The 26956-nt window shown below is 36.8% G+C and overlaps 1 protein-coding gene across 2 annotated transcripts in view; it reads right to left on the bottom strand.

Annotated features, from left to right (window-relative positions):
* Positions 1–280: 280 nt before the first annotated feature.
* The window catches only part of JMY (junction mediating and regulatory protein, p53 cofactor), a 70950-nt gene continuing 44274 nt past the window's right edge, over positions 281–26956 (bottom strand). Inside the window, exons 5-11 of one of the 2 annotated variants that reach the window (XM_082620313.1) lie at positions 26001–26166; positions 25328–25515; positions 22709–22795; positions 12447–12542; positions 10671–11262; positions 9311–9618; positions 281–5552 (exon numbers count right to left, since the gene is read on the bottom strand). In XM_082620313.1, the coding sequence (XP_082476439.1) occupies positions 9314–9618; positions 10671–11262; positions 12447–12542; positions 22709–22795; positions 25328–25515; positions 26001–26166 (1434 nt within the window). In that variant the 3' untranslated portion in view covers positions 281–5552; positions 9311–9313. Of the gene's footprint in view, positions 5553–9310; positions 9619–10670; positions 11263–12437; positions 12543–22708; positions 22796–25327; positions 25516–26000; positions 26167–26956 lie in introns of both variants that reach the window. The other variant, XM_082620312.1, reaches the window with a different exon arrangement.

Consider the following 26956-nt stretch of genomic DNA (forward strand, 5'->3'; position numbering starts at 1 on the left):
GGAGAAATGTCTCCCTTAATCTCCCCCAATTTAGATGATCACAAATTGACTGCTAAAATGAAAGGCATTTGAGGACTTTCCAACGTTGGAGGTCAACATTTCTAAACCATATTTTGTTACAAACAGTGGTCGGGAAGAGGCACAAGTACAGGGGTGGAGAGTCTGAATCCTGTTCATCAGGTTGTAACAAATGCACAACTTGCTATGCTCCTTCTTATTAGAAATGAAGTGACATTATATACCACCATTGCTATTTTAAACAAACAAAATGAGCTTAACTCAATAAATATCTTTTATTAAAGAAAAAAAGGAATATTGTTAAGCACCAAAACTGTATGTTGTTATATTGCATGTACAAGAAGAGAAAGGTGATTGCAATACTTAGTGTACAAGTACTTTGAAGTCGTGGGTGTAAAAAACATGAAATACAAAGCGATACAATAATTACAATGCAGAAAGTTGCACTAAAGAGCAAAAGGCAACAGTCAAAACCATTATTGGAGATTTCATAGTATTGCTCTAAATGCTTGCTTACTTTTTTTTCTTTGTACTTTTAATACTTTAGAATGTTAACTGAGCATATTTAAGTATTGTAAAATTTGCAGGAGCTGTCACTTACATTTTGCACACTGTCCATTTAGTGTAACGGTGTTAAAGCCATCCTGAAAAGCCAAGCACAGTGTACCAGTGTTTTGCTTAATATTGCACAAAGCTAGTAAGTGGTGAATTGGTTTGCCATTAAAATTTTCATTTAACCAGAAAGGCTAAAAGAACATATCAGTTTCATTCGCCCTAATGGGCTTTTATTCATGCAAAAGGATCTGTAGCCTTCGATTTTTCATAAATTATACATTATGGTTTCATACTTTGCAAGACATATAGTACAAGAAATTCAATGGAACAGTGGGGATTCTGTCCAAGTCAAAGAAGTCAAAAGTCACTTGCATGGGTTGTATTGTCTACCCTTCTTTGGTCACAAATGAAGGGAAAATGTCATCTTGTGATTATGAAGAATTCTTAAAACCAATATAATTAGTACTGGGAAAAGCTGGAATAACCTGTTGCACTCTTTGATAGTTAACCACAGAACATGCAAATTAAAAAAAAAATTCCCTTGTTAAAATTGAACTCTTTAACCAACACCCACACCTTTAGTATACATCTCAAATCACTTACCACAGACTTTCCTTAACTCACCAGTTGGAGCCTCTCTTAGTCATACCTGACCAAAAAACCCAAAACTTTCTCTTAACCCTCAAAACAAATGACTGCTTTGAGATTCAGTATAAGATAACATTGATAAAATATTTAATATATCAGCCTCAGAAGTATTTTCTGTACATGCACCTTACAGTGGCGTAATAAATGTGTTTGGAGAAGGGGAGAGACATATGAATTTGGATTTCCATCAATTAAGTCCCTCAAATACCAAGCTGTACATTTACTGTGGGTAAAACAGAAAATTTTAGAATGAACATATCTTTGAAATAATTCAATGGGAAAACATTTATAACAGACAGACAGACAGACAGACACACACACACACACGGAATCCAGACTCCCTCTTGCCTTTAAAAATCCTTTACATAGATGATAGTTTAGGCAGCAATATAAACTCATTTTGTAGGAAAAACTTTTAAATTAGACTATATTTATAGGATAAAAAATACCATTGCTTCATTTTACAAAGCAATTAAGCAGAGACTTTAATGTGCTTTAAATAAAGAGCACTTTGCAGCAAAGTTCAGAAATAACTACTGAATTGTTCAGTAGCACTAAATGAACACAACATGCTCCAATAGTAAGGTGCTTCTACTTTCTTACCTCTCTTCCATCTAAAAGTCAATCTTGTGGTCAATCCTCTAAGCATAGTTGTTCTTCTATGCTAAGCAATAAATGGGAAATAAAATCTATTCAAAATGCACATTTTATATTATTTGAATTCAGTGCAAGAATTAGGTAAAACTTGTTCAGGTTTCTGCTTTCACTATCAAACGGATGCATGTTAACAATGCATCTGCCACAGTTTTTAAATGTTTTACAGCTGTTCAAAAAGACTTTTTACAAATAACCTGGTATAAGTATATGAAATTTCAACTCCCTGATAAGGCCTTTAGGAACCCATTAGCACTTTACAGGTTGATATCTGATGTTAAGTACATAGTAATTAAATTATAAAGGTTAAAAAGACAAGCTTGTATTCAGGGAAAGAACAGCTTTCCTTATGCACACACACAATGAACGCAATTTAAAAATGGAGTTAGGGAATGCATAAATTTAAACGGTATTAATTGTATACTGGTCCCATTCCAAACAGAGAGGGTACTGCCCATTGATTTTTGTCCCACTGATACCAGAGTTTTAATTCTTAGTGTCTGCTATGGCCAAAGTATGCTTTACAATCTAACACATCACATTTTATGACATAGAGACCTCATGCCACATGTTAACAAATATTGCTACATAGTTCAGCTTTGTAGAAACAAGGCTCCCCCCAACCCCATTATATAGAGTAGAAAATTTTCTGTGGGTTTGCATAATGAGAAAAGCCCCCATATTCTCACTGTGGAAATACTACACCTGATCAACTGTTACAGCTGTGCATTTTACAGAAATGTTTCAGTTCCACAATGAAGAACTAAAGAATGATTGTTTTTATAGTGCTCACAAACTCAATAAGCCTATAAAATATACATGAAGTGAGCAATTCTCATCTTTTAAAATTCCTCTTTAGCCAGGTATTTCTTCCTCATACTGCTACCCTACAGTACCACCAGGATTTTAAATCATTAGGAATACCTTTTCTATACAGGCCACATTGATTATATATACATAATTTTAGTTGTATTAGTAGAATATTCAAAATTGACATTCAAGTGAGCAGTAACATTAACCACCAAACATCCAAGTCACCATCTACTTGTTTCCCTATTTTAAGTATACTGCAGTTGAGACTAGATTGGTAAATTAACTGCTAAATTGATTCAGCATAAGCAAGCAGCTGTTTGTAGATTCTTGATACAGAAATGATACATTAACAGAAATATAACTGTCAAGTATTTTAAACCATATAAGTAGTACAGGCAAATTTGGAACTGGAAACATGATCATATATAAGTACCATCATAACAATATATACAAATTTTATACTAAGGACAAAGATGCTCATTTTATTAGGGGCAAGGATAAGAAGGAAACCATGCTTATATAATTTTTGTTGGGCTCTGAAACTGCTTTTTAATTAACATGTGGATTCAACTGGACACATGGACTGTAGTTATCTGAAATTCTAATATTTGTGAGAACTCCAAAGGTTGATGACCTATAGTAACATGTAATTTTGTGGAAGGAGGAACCTGAATCCAGAGGAAGGGAAGTGGATGTGTTGGAGAGAAAGTTGCTACCAGAGAATGAGCATAGGGGTTGCTAATGAGGCTCTACAAGTGTGAGGACAACCATCAAGGAGTGCTATGGTGGGGTATGCTTCTAGCTGTGGATGCACTCCTGAAGGACTCATGCAGATCTGAACACCCTGCATTCTTTGCTAGAGACTTATTACAACATGGCTCAGGAAAACAGATTATAGGACCCTTTTAAAAGTGAGCATTGTCTCTTAATGGGATCCCAGCTATAACACTAAGTGGGTAGCAATTTCCTCTAGACATATTAAGGTTCCAGTGCTTCTGCTGTCAATAATGACATTAAGATCCTCCTGTATTTTTCTAAATGTCAATAAATGAAACAAAACCGTTATGAACAAGCATCCAAAGGCATAAAATCGATACATGATTTAAGATTTGCAAATTTGCTTTAAAAATTTTTTTCAAATATATCAATCAATCATTCTTTAGGTTAAAAGGCATGTTTCAATGCGTTGCTGAAGGTGTGTTACAAAAATCTACAACCCATCCCCACTGTAATCAGGGGATTGAGATTAACTTTATATTAGATCTGTATTTCTAATATTCTCAGACAAGGTGTAAGAATGATGCTAGAATAGAGCCAATATATTGTGAAAATGCTCATATTCTCATCAATAAACATAGTCAATATTTAAGCAGATTTTGTTTTATAAAACCTGTTGCCAGAAAATTTTCTCCATAATTATTTTAAAGGAAATAACATTTTCAAGTAACAAAGGTGTGAGCATTTTTTCCTTCAGGATCACTAATTCAGATACATTTGAGGGCTTTTACTTCAGGACTGCTTTCTGGGTCTAGGCCAGAGAATTGCCTCATAAGAAATAAAGTTCATTTTGGTATGTCAGCCATTCATATAATGGCCAAGACCTGTCTTGCACAGAATTACACTCTACAGAGTACTGTAAACTGGGTCCAACATATCTACCTTCATTCAAGCCCACAACAGGCTTGCTGAGAATTCGTATCGGCTCCACGCATTCTTCAGGACTCCATTACAGCAAAATCAGCACCTAGAGCTACATACATATGTTTAAGAATTTAGTGACGATAACAAAGGCTCTCTCCCAAAATTCAACTCCAAGCATGTGAAGATAGTGAAATGCCAGCCGACGAGGCTTTTCTGCCTGTCTACTTTCTGTACATTTGTAGAGCACGTTTTTTTTTTTTCCATTGTGGAGCATAAAAATAAAAACAAATGGTGCATGTTAAAAAAGACTTAAGATCTGCATCCCTACTATTGAATCCTGATTTTTGATTCTCAGTAGGAAAGTCATGTTGAGTTATAGTAATCAAGCAATAGTTCAAACATAAAGACTAAAAATAATTTGAAATATCAAATTACAAAGTATTGCTTCTCATAAACAATGCTGCACATAAAATTCAAACTATTGTAAGTTCACAGTTATGAAGGGCTATTTAAAAGCATGGAAATTTTTACTCTGAAACCTTACAAATTGTAAGTGTGTGGGCTTCTAAAAACAGGCCATGTTAAATGCCTCACATTGTGGTAAACACATTTATAGGTGTATCTCCATGGTTATGTATCTTTTCAGATGTTGTGGAACATCTTTATGAAAATTCCTTTGGAGATGAGTAATGTGGGAATTATCAGTGCATTTCCATCTGATTTCTTCCAATTCCTGCCCTATAGCTATCATGATTAACTTCTTTTTCAGAATGTCACACTATTTAAGCTGATATGGAAGAAGCTCTGTATTTTGGGCAGATGACTATTCAGTGCACTGAACGATGGATTTCAAAGCAATCTCAACGCAGCTCACAGTAGATCTGTCAACCCAGTGTTCTTCCAACTCATAGCGACTCCTAGCTTTACTGGCCACTACAAGGATGTTAATGGGTAGACAGGTGGGGAAGGTGCTTAAAACACAGGAATCTTCACAAGGCCTTTTCTCCGTTGAAGTCAGGAACATTGCACATCTAAAACTCATGTTAACCACCATCTGTTGGAATGACTGGAAAAGTGATAACTTGCCAATTGTGCTTCCTTTTTCACACCACTGAGCCAATATACTTTGGATCTAATGGAATCCAATTTGTGGAACCACATGTTTACAATTTTGTAAGAGCCGATGTTCAACTGTAGGTATTTTTTTCATTCTGTTGAGTCACCTGTTTACAAACAAAGTAATACTGTATGTTAAAAAGGACAGCCTATTAAAGACAGTATGTATATATATTCTCTCACACCTTTCACAAAATCCAGTATGAACATTGATGGTTTTTTCTTTCAAATGACCTTTTTATATAGATGATGTATAAAAAACATCTTACAAAAGGATATGTTTGTGTATTCTTAAAAAAAAAGTAAAACAAAATTTGAACATGGATTTTGATCACTGTTAAAAGGTTATATGTCAAGATGACTATAGTTAACACTGCTGTGTGATATACAGGAAAGTAGCTAAGAGAGTAAATCCTAAAGAGTTCTCATCACAGGAGAATATTTTTTCTTTTCTCTCCTTTTTCTTTCTTTTCTTTAAGATGGATGTTGGCTGAACCTACTGTGGTAATCATTTTCACAATATATATAAATCAAACCATCATGCTGTATGCCTTAAACTTATACAGTGATGTAACACCAATTATTCTCAATAAAGCTGGGAAAAAGAGTTTTTTAAAAAGGGTGTATGTTAGATTCACTTTCACTTTTCTTCCTTTTACTCTTAACATTTTATGTCAAAACTATACACTAAAAAGATAAATACAATCTAAAATCTTTGCCTCAAAAACTGTCAGTATAATAAGAACTATCAATTGGCAAGTTTAAAATACACCAGAGAGAGTTGTCATTATAATTGAGATTTAGAGGACAGAGCTAGTACTGTCTTCAAATGGATGACTTTACCAGGACTTTGTAAAATTCAAAATAGTTGTGTTTGAGATCCATGCACTGACCCACAGCACAGGAGAAACATATATATGGCCTACTTGTCAGATAAAAGCTGACATGTGGCTTTTGAGCACTTGAAATATGTCTAGCGTGACTGAGAAAGTGATTTGAATTTGACTTAAATTAAAATCTAAAACTCTGTAAAAAATACTTTTCCATTAAGCACAACTTGGTTGTTTTGGTATGACTATTCAATTTAACCAATGAATACTTGGCATCCAAATTGAGATGGGGCTACTAGTAAGTGTAAAATACTCACTGGATTTTGAAGACTCAGTAACCCCCCCCCCAAAAAAAGTAAACTACATTGTGGAATTTGATATTAACAAGATACTCTTTTGGATATGTCATTTAGTAAAATATTACTAGAATCAATTTCACCCATCACTTTTAACTTTTTTAATGTGGCTCACATTATATTTCTATTGGACACCATCATTATAGTTACTCATGAGTTTAAGAAGGACCCCATAGGAAACAAGTTAGAAATAATAAAAGGTCTATACAATTATATATATTCCCTTATGTTTAGAAATCCCCTTCAAAGACACTATTATTACCTATGGCTAGGTCTGAGATGAGTTTTTAGAGGAGGATGAGGCTGAACATGTCCAGGATCGTCAGTTTTTATTTCATGAAGTTTTAAGAAATTAGTTCTTCAAAAACAAGTATGTAATTACATTAATTATTTTGAATCTATAAGAAAGAAACCAATTAATAGGAAATACAAATTACAGCCTTTTTAGCCATCTGTAGAAAACTGTCTAAAAGTTCAGAACCTTTAAAAATGACTTCCTAGGGACTTCCCTGGTGGTTCAGTGGATAAGACTCCATGCTCCCAGTGCAGGGGGCCCGGGCTCAACCCCTGGTCAGGGAACTAGATCCCACATGCCACAACTAAGACCCAGCATAGCCAAATAAATAAATTAATTAATTAAATATTTTTTAAAAAAAGACTCCCTAAGACCACACACAGGCAGTGATATATAGCTCTTTATCAATGGCTGCTCAACTGGTAGGGATCACAACTAGCCTGTGGTTTGCTTCTGGTGTAGTTTAGTCTTTAGTGACTTTGCCACTATCCCAGTTCATGCATCTTCTGGCAGTATTTCATTGTTCCTCTCAACATTATACTACATACACCAGCCATGAACAATCAGCCAAAAAAAGGGAAGGTTTTAGGCGATTTTCAGAGTTGTATTCATTATGGATATATTCTTAACACCTGACATAAGGTTAAATTAGCAGCCAAAAGCTATAAGTAACATCCCAGCTACTTGAATATACGAAATGCATGCTTATGTGAAGGTCCAGCACTGGGATTACCTAATCAATGCCAACATGGTAGCTTCTGGCATAGGTTTAGGGGTTTACTGAGAAGCTACATGCTGAAGGGGACAAGGCTAGAGGTAGCAAGCACTGTGAAGTGGGACACAATCTACAGTCATCCAGTGTGGGAAAGATTCCCAGTCAGGCACACCTGAGTCTCTAGACACACTCACACACTTGAGTGGACACATTTACATTCCTCTACAAAGCATGGTGTACATATGTACAAGCACAAATAGTTTGAAATTATTTGGGGATCCAAAAACAATAAGTGGCCGATAATTAAGGCCTCTACAACTAACAGGAAAAAAGGGTGCCAGCAGTCGCAAGACCCATGGCCATGGCAGACAGTGTTACTATCAAATGTTGGTTAGAGCACATTAAAGTTAACACCCAACCACTTATCAAGATTTTTCATGCTTTTTGTTAAGCTACAGTGCAGATGCTAGTGGGGAGGGGTGGAGTCGGGGAGTGTGGAATCGGCACATTTTCCTGATGGACCCATGCCCAAAAGGGTAAAAACTGCTTTTAGTAATATTTTGATATATCCAAAATAGTATCTTCCAACATTTAATCAATATTTTAAAAACTAATGACACAGTTTCTGGGTTTTATCTTTTTGTAATACGTCTTTAAAATCCAGATGTATGCCTACATATATATCAGTTCTACTCTTTCAGAATCTTTGGGAGTGAAGGCCATGAATATGCATTTTTAATAAGCTCCCCCTAGTAGTTCTTAAGATCAGGCACAGTGATTCTTCCTTTACCTACTCCCACCTACTTCCCCCTTTTGTAAAGCCTATAGAAACATATTCCATCAAGAGAGCATAATGATTTATAGAATATATTTGCATATGATTTATAGAATATATTTGCATACTTTATATTTTTCACAAATAATATTTCAGTTATGGTCATCAGCAATTTGATATACTATTTGATTTATAGCATGGGTTATCTTTACCAATTCTATGTATATAGCATAATTTGTGCCACATAACTATATAAATTAGCTTATTAAAGCATAGTGGGGGACAACTCTGTATTACCTTGGGAGAATGCCAAAGGTGTACCAATTCCCACAGGGTACTCAATAAGATATGCATATTATGTCAGCTGCCATTTTATATATTATGTCAGCTGCCATTTTATCTAGACAATGCAGTAATTACAGTAAGCCCTAAATGATAAACTTTAAAGGCTTAGAAAGCTAAATAATCCGACAATGCAATGACTTTTCTAGATTCCCTTGTGGGCAGCTAACAAAACATCAAAATTCAATATGCGTAACAGTCTGCAACTGAAATACCTAAGTCAGAAAAAGCCTTTTCTGTTTTTTTAAAGCTAGAATAAGACTGTCACTTTACTAGAATAAGATATCCTTTTTACTTGGGATATAGCTTGTACTGAAGAAATTTTTAATGAGCAGGATATAAAAAAACACAGCATTTACAAAGGAACATCTCTGTACTTTTTTTGTTACGTTTCCAGAAACTACAGAAGTAAAACCTGAAGTTATGATCCAGGCTATAACTGAGCTGTATAATAAATAATGAACCTCAGATTCAATGAAATTTAACAGACCTCATCATCCAATACAAAAGCTGTATTACTGAACACTACTGAAGAAAAGTAAGACCATTTACTTGTTAGTTTTCCCAGTCTGTGCAAGGCAAAGCCTCCTCTTCATCCTCTGACTCAGGGGACGCTTCTTTGATTCTTCTAAGAGCTTCATGGATGCTCCGCGTTAGAGGGTCCGTGTCGGGCAGAAGTGTGAAGGATTCTCTCAAGACTTCCTTCTGTACCTTCTTCAATTTTACCCCCTTCCTTATTTGTGCCAAGATATTATTATCATCTTCATCAGGAAAAGGAGGCAGAGTTCGCTGTTCAACCTTTCTCAGATGAAAACTACCGCGCTTCAGGGAAGCTAGCACCTCATCCATGGGTGAGCTCACTTTAGAAAACGAAAGAGAACAATTATGATTGCACTTCGAGCCAGGAAGTGTATAACCTCCAGACTTTAGGACTGTGATAGCCCAGGATGCTAAAAACACATCTGCAGAAGGGACCATGAAGCATGGACACAACAGTGCCAGAACACAGGGGATACTAATTATGCTTGTTTAAAAAAAAAAAAATCCCAAGACCCAAATTCCATGTCAGGCATTACTGGTATTCCTATCATTTCCCATGTGAGAGAAGTGAGCAGACTGGGGGCTGGGGGGTGATCTTTAGTATTATTACGGGTGAGACTCCTAAAGAGTTTCCATAATGCAAAAGTCCAATCTAAACTTGGACAGTGACTGGACTGCACATTTAATTTTAAAAAATTAAATTCTGGTTCATTATGGTGACACTGTGTGTGTGTGTTTTTTTTTAATAACTGCTTTACAAATGAAATTCTACTTGGGCTATGGTAAGAAATATTTTATAGGATGGTCTCTCAGATTAAAATGTAATATACAAATAAAATGTTCTCTCCATGAATGCTAAAGCTCCTAAGGGCCAAAATTATTTGCTGTTTCAAAAACATCTTTATTAAGGCATATATGACATGCAATAAATTATACATATTACTCCCTATTCTTCTTTGCTTCTTTATAAAAGATATGCCAGGGTCCTCAATAAATATGTAGCCAAATGTTACATGGTTTTGCCAATGTTCTCCTGACCAGATAGCTTCCCTTTTCTTGTATTTCTGAGATTTAAAATCATATTGTAACACAAAAGGAGCCACATAATACATGTTACCAAACAGATCAAGTCAAAAGATATAATTTAAAAAGCATCCCTAAGAGCTCAAGCAGGTCCATATTTGTGTCTGTACACATTTGCAAACATGGGTTGTTAAGAATTCTGCCATGCTGAGACCCTGAAAACCTGTTTGCTATCAAATAATGTCCAAAAATAAAATGTTTAAAGCTTTGTAATGTCCTAGGAAATAAACAGTCCTTTAACTACATGCCTCAGTCAACAGATGAACTCAAAAATCTTTTTTTAACTCACCTCTCTTCCTCTGCAAACCTTCAGCAGTCTTTTTGAGTTTCTTCCTGGCACTGACGAGCTGGCTGCTGTCGAAGAGGTGTGCTGAGGGGGCACTAGCTGACTCTGGGATCCTCTTCTCGTTCCCCTCCACTCTAGGCAGACCTTCCTCCAGTGTCTCTGGGGCGCCGTCCTTACCGACAGGCAGAGGCGGTGGTGGTGGGGGAGGAGGAGGTGGCGGGGGAGGTGCCGGAGGAAGAGGTGGGGGGAGTGGATCTGCTGTGGCAGAACCTGGTTTAGGGTCAATCTTATTCAGAAGTGGAGGAGATGCGGCAGGAGGCAGTTCAGAGGTAACACCACCGGGAGGTAACGAAGTAGCTTCAAGTTGTGCTGATGAATTGTCTTCAAGCTGTGTGAGGCTTTGGGCTTCTGTTGTCTGTGATGACCCGAGCTTGCCCCTTCCTTCCTCCACTCCCTCACTCTTCTCTTCTACCTGTAGCGCTCCTGGCAGAGGGTCGCACTGGTCTTCACAGGACACGGGACTGGCTGCACTTTCTCTTCTTGCATGAGCCAGTCGCAATCTGGTTGATTTAAGTATGACCTGGCCTGGGTATCTCTAAGAAATCAGAAGTTATTATAACTGGTTACATTACAATTTATGAACAAATGGCTGTTTATTTTCTCCCTCCAACGCAAGATTTTATTTTAGAGCTTTTGTGATTTTTCAGGGAAAATATACTGAAAACCAAAAGACCAAAATGTAATACCTTACAAATAATTATCACCAAATTCTTTATTATTTGCTTATCATCAAATCCTTCTCCCCTCTTATCCACTTAAGAGGTCAACCGTTCAGAATTACCACATGATTAAAGAAAGATCCTTAGTGAATAAAAGTACTAATTTAAATGGAAAAATAGTAGCAGTGTAAAATACAAAACAAATGATGTCAAACATATATATGCTATTGGTATGCAGAAAGCTAAAAAACTATTAGATTCTTACATGTATTTTCAAGCGCTTACAGATAAAAAATTAAAACATTAATGTTCTTCAAAGGGTAACATGGCATTTTTTAAAGCTCTGAAAACAAAATACGCATTTTATGATAGGATAGAAGGAGAATGAATAAAATTTTTTGGAGTACTGATACACAGAACTCTCATTCTTTTACTATGGTAAAACCTAGCATTAATGCATTTGGCAGACAACATTTTCTTAACACAAAGCTTATCCATGTGTTAAGGACCCCATTCCCACCCACCCCCACTCTTTCACCTGATCAAAAGCTCCCTTCACCTATAAGGAGACCCCTCAGAATAAAGAGTAGAAGTAAGGCTCTTGAGTGCTGCTAAGAAGCAGAACTACCTAGTTTAAGCACATTCCAAGGAAATGCTTAGCTGCTGTGATATCAGTGTCCAGAGTCATGGATAAGCCTGGCAAGAGAACTGCTGAAGCATTTCTCACGTATGTTGATCCACCCTCTAATTCTGCCATTGGTCAGATTATTACCACAGGGTTGATGTACACAGAATTAATAACAAGTTGATGCTTAATATGGATAGTCAGTTGTGAACTAACTTTATTAAATTCAAGAGGAATCCAGGCTTCCCAGAGGCCCTGACCATTCCTCTTCTATCACTGAAGTGGTAAGACAAGGACTGCCATAACTAAAATTGTTTTCTAGATAATAGACGGAAAATCAAGTTTTTCTCATAAAAGAAATCTTACAATAGGAGTATATATGTAGCTCTGTTTAAAAAGTAATGAAAAATAATAAATTGACCATACTTTTACTACCTGTTTAAAGGTTCGAAGTCTATCCAGTGTTCTTTGTCTTTCTTGGCTAACCCAGGCACTTTTTCTTTCCTCTTCATCATGTAATTTTTCTCTTTTCTGGTAAAAAAAAAAAAAAAAAGTAATTCCATTACGATGTGTCCCATTATATTTTATCATTAATAGAAAAAAAGAGAGTTCTCCCAATATGTAAGCTAGATTACTCCAAAGAACGATGTATTAAACAATGTTTTGTGGCATGAAACACTATCAGTTTTAATTGAAATTATACTGTTGTTTCACTTTCTGCATGACCTACCAATTAAAAGATGTTTACTCTGTAAAGTAAATATTTTCTCTGAACTGAAAAATGTTTCATCTTTGGGGTTCTGGCTTGAACAATTTAATTATGCAATACTTGTAACTGCTATATTCTGCTAACTCAAATAGTTGACCTTAAAAACAAAAAACAACCACTTGGTTGGTAATTTAGATATTATATATGGGTTAAGCCTGATGTTCTGCAGATAATGTCTACTATTACTGAACCTGTTCCTCTTGCCACAAATCTAAGTGTGTGTTTTAATACCTCATTCAATTTTTTTCCTTCCCATTCCCCAATCCCAAACCTCTTTGATTTTGTATTCCCAAACTGGATTAACAGTATCACCACCCACCCAATGTTGGCCAAGTTAAACATGCATTGCTCTTTCTAAAGGAAAGAAAGTGGAATTCTTGGCAGGAGGATAAAGAGTGGGAGTAGTGCTTTTGACAACCTCACTACTGGGGGTCACATGACAGACAGGTGGTTACCAATTAGGGAATGCATTGAAGAGTGCCACGATGGCCAACCACGTCCCCAGAGAGATGTAACTATCACATACAATGCAGATTGGTTCCACTTTCTATCTCTTGGTGAGGTGGGTTGAATCCTTTGTATATAAATCAGCCCATGGAACTCATGGTCAGGGTGCAGGGGGGTGCCAAGGGTGAGTGAAGATTAACATTCTTCCATCTCTTCTTATGGCAGGTCAAGAAGACCTTTTCCCTTTAGAGAGCTCTCACTTGGGGAGTCTTAAGAGAATTGCAAAGGCCATTTATTAGTAGGTAATAAGTCACGTATCTCTCAGTAACAGTCCCAGATTGCTATATATAATCCTAAAGGTTTCCAGATGGGAAATTAAAGAAGATATGATCTGAGCTCTTCATTAAAAGAAATAAAGGTCCCATGTAGATTCTGTCCTTTATAGAGGAAAGCCCAGAATGGCTCAAGGACACAGTGAGGCAAGAACTTATCCCAACTCCTCACCCCTACTGCATACTCAGTTCCATTCACATAGCTGAGCCAACAAAAGGAAGGAACTGAAAAACTCTCATATTTACATCTGGTAACCACCTGGAATTGGGAGTGAGCTTGTACTTTCTCACACCGGGATACATGCCATGGGATACTCAGGGACAAAGGGTCTTCTAAGGCCTATCAAGTAGCACTGGCTCAGAGATGAAGAGATTTTTCTACACCTTTCTATACATTATCTAATGAATATAGTGCTTAGTACTTGAGGAAGAAATTAGTTGTCTAGGAGATATTCAGCATTTTCAAACTGTGAATCTGCATTTCTAAACATAATATACAAATAGCTGAATGTGAAGTTCAGAAATAAAACTGATCAATCATTTTGCTGGTCTGTCAGCTGGTATAACCAGAGTCAGATCATACTATTATCTAAATGGAAAGAGAAAGTTTCAGACATGTTCAGGCATGAACTGATGGGTTTGTATGGACTTTTCATAGAGCACAGTATTGTATTTAAGAGCCTAGTGAGTAACAGGCCTGTGAATATCACCTCTCCCCCTCTGGCTAGCTTGAGGAAAGTTATTTAACGAAGATAATTTACCCTTTTGTGCCGGCCGGGGGCGGGAGGTGGAGGGTGGGTAGGGAATACTTACTAGATGGTGCTAGATGGTGACACAAGGGGCTTTGAGTTTCTGCTAACATTGTTTAACAAGCTGGTGCTAGCTGTATGCATATGTTCATCTAGTGAAAATTAAAACTTATGAGCTGTACACTTGTGTGTGTGATAAAGGTGGTTTAAAACCAGATTTGATCTAAGCCAACTTTCATTTTCCTCTAGCTTTGCATGTTAAGAAGAATTGATGATTAATGGATTCATTCTCCTACAGTGAGGTATTCCACCCAAAGTCGGTAGTAGGCAAAATTATAAGGCAGATGACATTCATCTTTGAGATTCCCCCAAATATCAATTTCCTCTTTTTACTCATCTTTGCCACATAAAACTCTTTGAGAAAGGATTTGATACTCATTCATTCTAAAAGGCTAATTAGTTCCTCCATCCATAAAAATATTGGCATTTTATCAGAATCCAAACCTTCATGCAATAAGGAACGCATTCTAAGTGTTCGCAAGCTGACAGAGCAGGTGCAGATGATGAGAGTAGGAGGCATTCCTATTCATCTAACTCTTAAGCTGGCCCACAGTCTGACTTTCCTTACAAAGCAGTTCCTGGCCCATGAAAACAGTACTGAACAATAAAAATACAATAAATTTGCTGTTGATTTAAGATGAATCTTACAGTTTACGGGTAGTTTGGCTACTACCCGTGTTTAAATTCGTGTTTAAATTCAAGACTTTTAGCTAATATGTGCCAAAATGAGCTTGAAGGATAACATCAAAACCCCTATGGCAGCTAACATCATTCTTAATCACAACAAATTAGAAGCTTTCTTAAGACCAAGAAAAGACAAAGAAGTCTCCTCCCACCACTCTTTTTCAACACCCTACTGAAAATCCTAGCTAACACAATAAGAAGAGCAAATAAAAGGTATACAGACTGCTACAAAAGAACTAAACTGCCTTTATTTGCATAAGACCTGATTGTCTATGTAGAAAATCTCAAAGAACCACCAAAAAAGCTAGTACAACTAATACACAATTATAACAAGATTGCAAGGTACAGGGTTGACATATAAAAGCCAACTGCTTTCTAATGTAACAGCAATGAAACACTGGAATTATGAACCTTTTATATTACCTCTACAAAACTATTTACATTGCCACACCCCAAAAAGAAGATAGATAAATTTAGGTATAAATCTAATAAAATGTGAACAAGATCAATGAGGCAAGCTGTAACTCTTAGAAAAGAAATCAAAGAAAAACTAAATAAAGAGATATTCCTTGTTCGTGTATAGGAAGACTCAATACTATTAACATATCAATTATTGAGAGGGCAGACAGCAGAAGCAAGAAGAACTATAATCCTGCAGCCTGTGGAACGAAAACCACACTCACATAAGATACACAAGATGAAAAGGCAGAGGGCTATGTACCACATGAAGGAACAAGAAAACCCCAGAAAATCAACTAAATGAAGTGGAGACAGGCAACCTCCCAGAAAAAGAATTCAGAATAATGATAGTGAAGATGATCCAGGACCTCGGAAAAAGAATGGAGGCAAAGATCGAGAAGATGCCACAAATGTTTAACGAAGACCTAGAAGAATTAAAGAACAAACAGAGAATAAAAAAACTGAAATGAAAAATACACTAGAAGCAATCAATAGCAGAATAACTGAGGCAGAAGAACGGATAAGTGACCTGGGAGACAGAATGGTGGAATTCACTGCTGTGGAACAGAATAAAGAAAAAAGAATGAAAAGAAATGAAGACAGCCTAACAGACCTCTGGGACAACATTTAAATGCACCAACATTCTCATTATAGGGGTCCCAGAAGGAGGAGAGAGAGAGAAATAACCCAAGAAAATATTTGAAGAGATCATAGTTGAAAACTTCCCTAACATGGGAAAGGAAACAGCCACCCAAGTCCAGGAAGCACAACGAGTCCCAGGCAGGATAAATCCAAGGAGAAACATGCCAAGACACACAGTAATCAAATTGACAAAAATTAAAGACAAAGAAAAATTATTAAAAGAAACAAGGGGAAAATAACAAATAACATACAAGGGAATCCCATAAGCTTAACAGCTGATTTCTCAGAACTCTACAGGACAGAGGGAGTGGCATGATATATTTAAAGTGATGAAAGGGAAGAACCTACAACCAAGATTACTCTACCCAGAAAAGATCTCATTCAGATTTGACGGAGAAATCAAAAGCTTTATAGACAAGCAAAAGCTAAGAGAATTCAGCACCACCAAATCAGCTCTACAACAAATGCTAAAGGAACTTCTCTAAGTGGAAAACACAAGAAAAGGGCCTATAAAACGAACCCAAAACAATTAAGAAAATGGTAATATGAACATACGTATCGATAATTACCTTAAATGTGAATGGATTAAATGCTCCAACCAAAAGACATAGGCTGGCTGAATGGATACAAAGACAAGACCCATATATATGCTGTCCACAAGAGACCCATTTCAGACCTAGGGACACATACAGACTGAAAGTGAGGGGATGGAAAAAGATATTCCATGCAAATGGAAATTAAAAGAAAGCTGGAGCAGCAATACTCATATCAGAAAAAATAGACTTTAAAATAAAGACTATTACAAGAGACAAGGAAGGACACTACATAATGATCAAGGGATCAATCCAAGAAGAAGATATAACAATTATAAATATATATGCACCCAACATAGGAACACCTCAATACATAAGGAAAATGCTAACAGCTATAAAAGAGGAAATCAATAGTAACACAATAATAGTGGGGGACTTTAACACCTCACTTACACCAATGGACAGATCACCCAGACAGAAACTTAATAAGGAAACACAAGCTTTAAATGACACAATAGACCAGATAGATTTAATTGATATTTACAGTACATTCCATCTGATAACAGATTACACTTTCTTCTCAAGTGTACACAGTACACTCTCCAGGACAGATCACATCTTGGGTCACAAATCAAGCCTCAGTAAATTTAAGAAAATTGAAATCATATCAAGCATCATTTCCGACCACAATGCAATGAGATTAGAAATAAATTACAGGGAAAAAACCGTAAAAAATACAAACACATGGAGGCTAAACAATACGTTACTAAATAACCAAGAGATCACTGAAGAAATCAAACAGGAAATCAAAAAATACCTAGGGACAAATGACAATGAAAACACAATGATCCAAAACCTATGGGATGCAGCAAAAGCAGTTCTAAGAGGAAAGTTTATAGCAATACAATCCTACCTTAAGAAATAAGAAAAATCTCAAACAATCTAACCTTACACCTAAAGGAACTAGAGAAAGAAGAAAAAACAAACCCAAAGTTAGTAAAAGGAAAGAAATCATAAAGATCAGAGCAGAAATAAATGAAATAGAAACATAGAAAACAACAGCAAAGATCAATAAAACTAAAAGCTGGTTCTTTGAGAAGATAAATAAAATTGATAAGCCTTTAGCCAGACTCATCAAGAAAAAGAGAGGACTCAAATCAATAAAATTAGAAATGAAAAGGAGAAGTTACAACAGACACCACAGAAATACAAAGCATCCTCAGAGACTACTACAAGCAACTCTATGCCAACAAAATGGACAACCTGGAAGAAATGGACAAATTCTTAGAAAGGTATAACCTTCCAAGACTGAACAAGGAAGAAATAGAAAATATGAACAGACCAATCAAAACCAATGAAATTGAAACTGTGATTAAAAATCTTCCAACAAACAAAAGTCCAGGACCAGATGGCTTCACAGGTGAATTCTATCAAATATTTAGAGAAGAGCTAACACCCATCCTTCTCAAACTCTTCCAAAAAATTGCAGAGGAAGGAATACTCCCAAACTCATTCTACAAGGCCACCATCACCCTAATACCAAAACCAGACAAAGATACTACAAAAAAAGAAAATTACAGACCAATATCACTGATGAATATAGATACAAAAGTGCTCAACAAAATACTAGCAAACAGAATCCAACAACAAATTAAAAGGATCATACACCATGATCAAGTGGGATTTATCCCTGGGATGCAAGGATTCTCCAATATATACAAGTCAATCAATGTGATACACCATATTAATAAATGGAAGAATAAAAAGCATATGATCATCTCAACAGATGCAGAAAAAGCTTGTGACAAAACTCAACACCCTTTTATGATAAAAACTCTCCAAAAAGTGGGCATAGAGGGAACCTACCTCAACATAATAAAGGCCATATATGACAAACCCACAGCAAACATCATTCTCAATGGTGAAAAACAAAGCATTTCCTCTAAGATCAGCAATGAGACAAGGATGTCCACTCTCACCACTATTATTCAACATAGTTTTGGAAGTCCTAGCCACGGCAATCAGAGAAGAAAAAGAAATAAAAGGAATACAAATTGGAAAAGAAGAAGTAAAACTGTCACTGTTTGCAGATGACATGATACTATACATAGAGAATCCTAAAGATGCTACCAGAAAACTACTAGAGCTAATCAATGAATTTGGTATAAATTCGCAGGACACAAAATTAATGCACAGAAATCTCTTGCATTTCTATATGCTAACAAAAAAAGATCAGAAAGAGAAATTAAGGAAACAATCCCATTCACCACTGCAACAAAAAGAATAAAATACCTAGGAACAAACCAACCTAAGAAGGTAAAAGACCTGTACTCAGGAAACTATAAGACACTGATGAAAGAAATCAAAGATGACACAAACAGATGGAGAGACATAGCATGTTCGTGGATTGGAAGAATCAATATTGTGAAAATGACTATACTACCAAAAGCAATCTACAGATTCAGTGCAATCCCTATCAAATTACCAATGGCACTTTTTACAGAAATAGAACAAAAAAATCTTAAAATCTATGGAGACACAAAAGACCCCGATAGCCAAAGCAATCTTGAGGGGAGAAAATGGAGCTGGAGAAATCAGACTCCCTGACTTCAGACTATACTACAAAGCTACAGTAATCAAGACAATATGGTACTGGCACAAAAACAGATATATAGATCAATGGAACAGGACAGAAAGCCCAATGATAAACCCATGCACCTATGGTCAACTAATCTATGACAAAGGAGGCAAGGATATACAATGGAGAAAAGACAGCCTCTTCAATAAGTGGTGCTGGGAAAACTGGACAGCTACATGTAAAAGAATGAAATTAGAACACTCTCTGACAACATACATAAAAATAAACTCAAAATGGATTAAAGACCTAAATGTAAGGCCAGACACCCTCAAACTCTTAGAGGAAAACATAGGCAGAACACTCTATGACATCAATCACAGCAAGATCCTTTTGGACCCACCTCCTAGAGAAATGGAAATAAAAACAAAAATAAACACATGGGACCTAATGAAACTTAAAAGCTTTTGCATAGCAAAGGAAACCATAAACAAGACCAAAAGACAACCCTCAGAATGGGAGAAAATATTTGCAAATGAAGCAAACTGACAAAGGATTAATCTCCAAAATTTACAAGCAGCTCATGCAGCTCAATATTAAAAAAACGAACAACCCAATCCCAACATGCGCAGAAGACCTAAACAGACATTTCTCCAAAGAAGATATACAGATTGCCAACAGACACATGAAAGAATGCTCAACATCGCTAATCATTAGAGAAATGCAAATCAAAACTACAATGAGATATCATCTCACACCGGTCAGAATGGCCATCATAAAAAAATCTACAAACAATAAATGCTGGAGAGGGTGTGCAGAAAAGGGAACCCTCTTGCACTGTTGCTGGGAATGTAAATTGATACAGCCACTATGGAGAACAGTATGGATATTCCTTAAAAAACTAAAAACAGAACTACCATACGACCCAGCAATCCCACTACTGGGCATATACCCCGAGCAAACCATAATTCAAAAAGAGTCATGTACCAAAATGTTCATTGCAGCTCTATTTACAACAGCCAGGACATGGAAGCAACCTAAGTGTCCATTGACAGATGAATGGATAAAGAAGATGTGGCACATATCTACAATGCAATATTACTCAGCCATAAAAAGGAACAAAACTGAGTTATTTGTAGTGAGGTGGATGGACCTAGAGACTGTCATACAGAGTGAAGTAAGTCAGAAAGAGAAAAACAAATACTGTATGCTAACACATATATATGGAATCCAAAAAAAAAAAAACGGTCATGAAGAACCTAGGGGCAAGATGGGAATAAAGATGCACATCTGCTAGAGAATGGAGTTGAGGATATGGTGAGGGGGAAGGGTAAGCTGGGACAAAGTGAGAGAGTGGCATGGACATATATACACTACCAAATGTAAAACAGATAGCTAGTGGGAAGCAGCCGCATAGCACAGGGAGATCAGGTAGGTGGTTTGTGACCACCTAGAGGGGTGGGATAGGGAGGGTGGGAGGGAGGGAGACACAAGAGGGAAGAGATATGGGAACATATGTATATGTGTAACTGATTCACTTTGTTATAAAGCAGAAACTAACACACCATTGTAAAGCAATTATACTCCAATAAAGATGTTAAAAAAAAAAAAGGAGTTGTGGTACATATATACAAGGGACTATTACTCAGCCATAAAAAGGAACGAAATTGGGTCATATGTAGAGATGCGGATGTACCTAGAGACTGTCATACAGAGTGCGGTAAGTCAGAAAGAGAAAAATAAATATCGTATATTAACACATGTATGCGGAATCTAGAAAAATGGTACAGATGAACCAGTTTGCAAGGCAAAAATAGAGACACAGGTGTAGAGAACAAATGTATGGACACCAAGGGGGGAAAGCGGCACGGGGGGGATGAATTGGGAGATTGGGATTGACATATATACACGAATATGTATAAAATAGATGACTTATAAGAACCTGCTGTATAAAAAAAAAATAATAATAATATTAAAACAAACAAAAAATACACTCTGCTCTTCGAGATAATGTCAAAGAATGAAAAGGCAAGCCACAGATTAGGAGCAAGTATTTGCAACAGACATATCTGAAAAGGGCTGTTATCCACAGTAAGAAAACAAATAATCTAATTAAAAATGAAAAAAATATCTAACACTTACTAAGAAGAGGTACAGATGGTAGATAAGCCTTGTGAGACCATGCCCAACATCCTACACCATTAGGGAACTGCAAACTAAAACAACTATGAGGTACCAGTACACACTTATTAGAATGGCTATATTCCAAAACACTTACAACATTAAATGGAGGATGTGGAGCAAAAGGAACTCTAAATTCATTGCTAGTGAGAATGTAAAATGGTACAGCCACTTTGGAAGACAGTTTGGCAGTTTCCTAGAAGGTAAGCATACTCTTCCCATAAGATCCAGCAATCATGCTCTTTGCTATTTACCCAAAAGAGCTGAAAACTTAATGTGCACACAAAAACCTTCCCACATTATCAGCTTTATTCTTAAGTGTCAAAACTTGGAAGCAAGATGTCTTCACCAGGTGAATGGACAAATAAACTGTGGTATATCCAGACAATGGAATATTGTTCAGTGCTAAGAAATAATCTACCATGCCATGCAAATACAAAGAGGAACCTTAAGTGCAAATTACAAGTTACATAAGCCAGTATGAAATAGCTACATATATGGTTCCAATTAAACGTTAGGGGGAAAGGCAAAACAAAAGATGAGTGGTTGCCATGAGTTTGTGGAGAAAGGGATATGAAAAGGTGGAGAACAGGGAATCTTTAGGGCAGTGAAAATATTCTGTATGATACTATAATGGTGAATTCATGTCGTTATATATTTGGCAAAACCAATAGAATGTACAGAACTAAGGATGAACTGTGGACTTTGGGTGGTAATGATGTGCCAATGTTGGTTCAGACTGTAACAAATATACCACTCTTGTGTGGTGCTGCACTGGTAGAGGCAGCTGTGCCATAAGGAAGTATATACACAACTGGGCCTCTGAACCTGTGGGTTCCACATCCTTGGATTCAAACAACCTCGGATTGAAAATGCTCAGGGGGCAAAAAAACCACAGAAGGTTCCAAAAAGCAAAACTCGAAGAATTTGCCTACTGGCAACTACTTACATAGCATTTACATTATATAAGGTAGTATATGTAATCTAGAGATGAAGAATATAGGAGGACGTGCACAAGTTCCATGCAAGTACTATGCTGTTTTATATAAGGGACTGGAGCATCCACAGATTTTGGTGGGGAGGTTGGGGGAGTTGGAAGGGCAGGTGTCCTGGAACCAATTTCCCCATGGACACTGAGGAATGGCTGTACAGTGACTTAATGCTAACATCTAGCTATAACATTTTCTTATTCTCTACAGATTTTATTCACTTTGAGATACATAAAATTCAAAGTTTTATTCTAAGTCTTCCAGAGTGCAAACTTACTAGTTGTACTGTGTGGTGGGTTCTATATTCATCTTCACTCCGAAGGCGCTGTTGGAATTTTTCGTTGTGTTTTGCAATACAAATTTCCTATAAATACATGAAATATGTTTTAATATAAGTGAAACTTGAAAGACTCAAAATCTAATTCAATTTGATAAATTAAATTTTAATCTTAACATATACCTACACAGCAAAATATCAAGTAACCCACCTCTGGTTTCTCACCCAGAATATCGAAGCAGCATAAGCCAAATAATTAGGATCTTTAAAGACTTTTATTAAACTACTTAACATCTGTAGAATTCCTGATTTCTCCCTTTTTTTGGAAGGGAAGGAATGGGGCATGGTGGAGTGGAAGGGGGGTGTACCTAGATAATCTCAAAAGTCTCTTTCAAATCTGAAGACTGTGGCCAGAAGATTCTAAGTATTATTGTACTCTTTAAACTAGTCTGAGCAAAAAAGGACACATAACTCTTGACTTAAACTCTGTTTCTTAAGTGCTTTCTGATGAATTAAAGAACATGATTTTGCCCGGATTGGTTTAAACAATATCATGAAATCTGAATCTTCTGATCATAGACTTCAGAGCTAAAAAGAGACCTTAAAGACTAGCAAGTACAATAATAGTATGCTACAGATTTACATGAAAATAATATTAAGAGATATGTGCTCTTTACACATACCCTATCATCTGGCAACTTCCTAGTGGCACCATGCTAAGTCTTCATTTTCTCTGGGTCCTTCTGGAGAAGTCCTCCAGATAAACATTAATTTCTAACACTCTCAAAGCTATACCAAAAGATTACTCTTATAACCTCATTAAGTCATACATGAATAACCTTTCAGGCCAGGAAGCTGTATTTAATTTAATTAATTTATTTATTTATTTATTTGCGGTACGCGGGCCTCTCACTGTTGCGGCCTCTCCCATTGCGGAGCACAGGCTCAGCAGCCATGGCTCACGGGCCCAGCCACTCTGCTGCATGTGGGATCTTCCCGGGCCGGGGCACGAACCCGTGTCCTCTGCATCGGCAGGTGGACTCTCAACCACTGTGCCACCAGGGAAGCCCAGGAAGCTGTATTTTAAAGCAGCTCTTTTATCTCCTTCCTATCTTTACCCACACTGCTTTGACTCTACTGCCTAGTAAGTATTGATCACAGATTGAACCTGTCCAAGGCAGTCTCTCCAAGGGGGAAAAGTGGCATGATATAGTGATATAATGGCTCAGGCTTCCAAGTCACACAGACCTAAGATAGTATCCTACTTTGACCTATACTAGCTGCTTTTCCTTAGGTAATTTATTTAACGACTGGAAGCCTTAGTTCCCTTGGTTATAAAATGAGGATACAAATCTACAATTCCTTATCAAGAACAGAACTCAGATGTGTTTCAAAATTAATTTTTTTTTTAATTTTAGAAAGGTGATATGTTGCATATACCATCTATTGCCCAGTAACTCCAGCAGGATCTTGACACAACACCTCATATGTCAAGATCCTGCTGGAGTGATGTTTTTGCAGTGAAACAGATGAACAGTCAAAGTAAGTTCGACAAAGAAATGTTCAGGTCTGGGTTTGCCACCAAATCAAGTATCAGAATGCTTTTTGGCTACTGGGAGAATAAAAGAAGATAACATACATAAAGAACAATGTTATTTCTAGTATTCTTCTTGAAAAGTTTAATCACAAAGCATATACCTCAAGTCCTCATGGCACAGCCAGAGACCGTCTTTGTTCTTTCAAGAGGAGAAGCAGGGCATGATTTACTTATAGCCAGAGAACTACCCCTGGGTATGAAGTTCTATTGTGGGTGCCAGATTAACCGCAGAGCCTGTGACCCTGGGGATGCTGACATGCAGACCACAAGGAAGGTAGGGTGCTGTTACAAAGAGAGTCATTCTGATCTTTGGTAAAGTATGATTGATCTTTCTTCTCAGAACAGTGTTTCTTAGTTCCTCTCTTTCCAGCCTTCTTTTGTCATTCCTCCTTCCCCCTGCCATTCTGTCACCTAAGCCATTGGATTTGGGGGTCTGGGGGCAGGGAAAGGGGAGGACAGGGGGTAAGACCATTCAGAGACCCTTGGCTGTGTGCTGTAATAGGTCACAGCAGATCAGAGGCTGTGGTGTAAATGGGCAGAATCTACAGGGCTGAGTTTCCCTACCTCAGATTTAGTTTAATATAAGAATGAAGAGTGAAGAATATAGATTAAATTGGTATACATTTTTATATATAACTAACAATTTCCTTGAAGACTGAGGTAAGAACAAGTCAACTTAATTGTAGAGCATCCCTGGCCTCCTTAAAATAAAAAGGAGCTGGGAATTGCATTACATGGAATCCTGTAGTCATGATCAGAGTCACCTTTGGGTGGCTGAGGCAAATAGCGTATCACCACTGGCTGTTCTAATGTGTTTAAGAGGGTAATGCTCAGACAACCATATAATGTCAATATAATGGCCCAAGTATTGAGAAGATACAACTCTTACTCAGTTTTAAAAGGTATGTGTATTAGTGACAAATTGGGTTAGAATTATTGGATATGGGTCAAAGATTAAGTAATGGAATAAAAGCAAGATGTAAAATTAAGGTTATATTCAATAAATATGTAACCTAGTATACCTTTTTATTTCTGAGGTATGCTTTCTTGGCTGAAACCCGTCCACGTCTTGCCTCCAGCTGGCGTGCTTTCTGCTGAAGTTTCTGTAGCTCTTCTCTCTGTAAATGCACAGACACTGCCATCTCTTCCTTCTCCAGCATGGCCTCCATGCTTTCATAAGTGTCATAGTATACCACTTCATCTCTCTTTTCTGTTACAAAACAGCAACAAGGGGTGGTGGTTAAGAGCATGGGCTATGGAGCCAGACAGAACAGGGCCCTGATCCACCCACCGATTCTATAACCTCAGGCAAAGCCATTACCCCTTTGTAAAATAGTGACTAGGAAATATAGCTCTTAGGGGGAATGTGTGTGCCAGTGTCTGGCACATAGTTAAGCGCTCAATGTAAAATGCCAAGAACCTTGTCTCCCAAATAAAAAATTTGAGAATAGAGATTCTGGCTGAAGCAACAAAGCAAGTTACTTACAAAATAAGTAGGAAGGAGTAACGTAGTTGCACTGCTACATCTACTAAATCACTTGTTTGCCTTTACATTAAGTTTTCTTAGCCTCAACAGAAGAAATAAAACTGGTGTCCACGTACATTTTCCCTATATATGCAAACAAATACACGGGGAAATTCCATCATTCATTCAAATGTATTTTTGTGGACTTATGTACTAGACACACATCATACCCGATATAAGTCTTTTGATGCTTTCCAGTTGTGCTGTCAACAGTAACTCTTCACACTTTAAGATTTCAAACTGCACTTCATACAACTGAAGTTGCAGATCATAATAATCAGCTTCTAATTGATCCAACTGAGCAATGGCTTCTGTACCGCCCTGCAAACTCTGCATCTGCATTGAAAACAAAAATAAGAACATATCTAGTTTGAGAGAACAAGAAATTAAGCTATGATTAGAAATGAATACTAACTAATCAGACAGGATAAATCCATGAAGCAACTGAACACCAGCAGACAGTGTGGGATCAGAGGCTTGTGTACAGATAATTTAAGAACCTACTAAAATTTGTGTATAAAGCTGTGTGTACATGTATATTTTTCTCTGAGTACAGTGTTCCTAGCTTTCAAATTCATAAAGGGACAAGAGTCTGTGACTTAAAAGAGGTGAGAATGACGATAATCAAGACTCGGTTAAAAAGGAACAGTACTTACTCCTAAGTGTGGTTAAAAAATTTTTAAGTCAAATGTAGTTTTGCTTGCCTGGGTGATATTTAATGTTTCAGCATTACTTTAGAAATTGTTTAGTGTTTAGCATTATACCATGGCAAATACCACTATCACATCAGGAAGACGTTTTTGTTTTTAAAATAACCTAAGGGGATGTGACATATCAACATTTTTTTTAAAGAACACAAGTCTCCCCATAATTTAAACCACAGAGCAGTACTGTACTATAAGGCAAGGGATTTGTTTGAGATGGGCTTAATAAATCACATTTGGTCTGTTTCTCATGAGTCATGTGGTCATGTTAAATTAATGCTAATAAAACTAGTGCAGTCATCACCACAGATATATATAAAAAGCACAATGCATATATTGTATCACTCAACGGGCATAAACCTGGCAAGAATGACTAACTGACAGCTTTACCAAATCCTTTGAAGAATTCAAACACAATCGAG

Source organism: Mesoplodon mirus (assembly GCF_964341445.2).
Source record: "Mesoplodon mirus genome assembly, chromosome: 5".
Taxonomy (NCBI): domain Eukaryota; kingdom Metazoa; phylum Chordata; class Mammalia; order Artiodactyla; family Ziphiidae; genus Mesoplodon; species Mesoplodon mirus.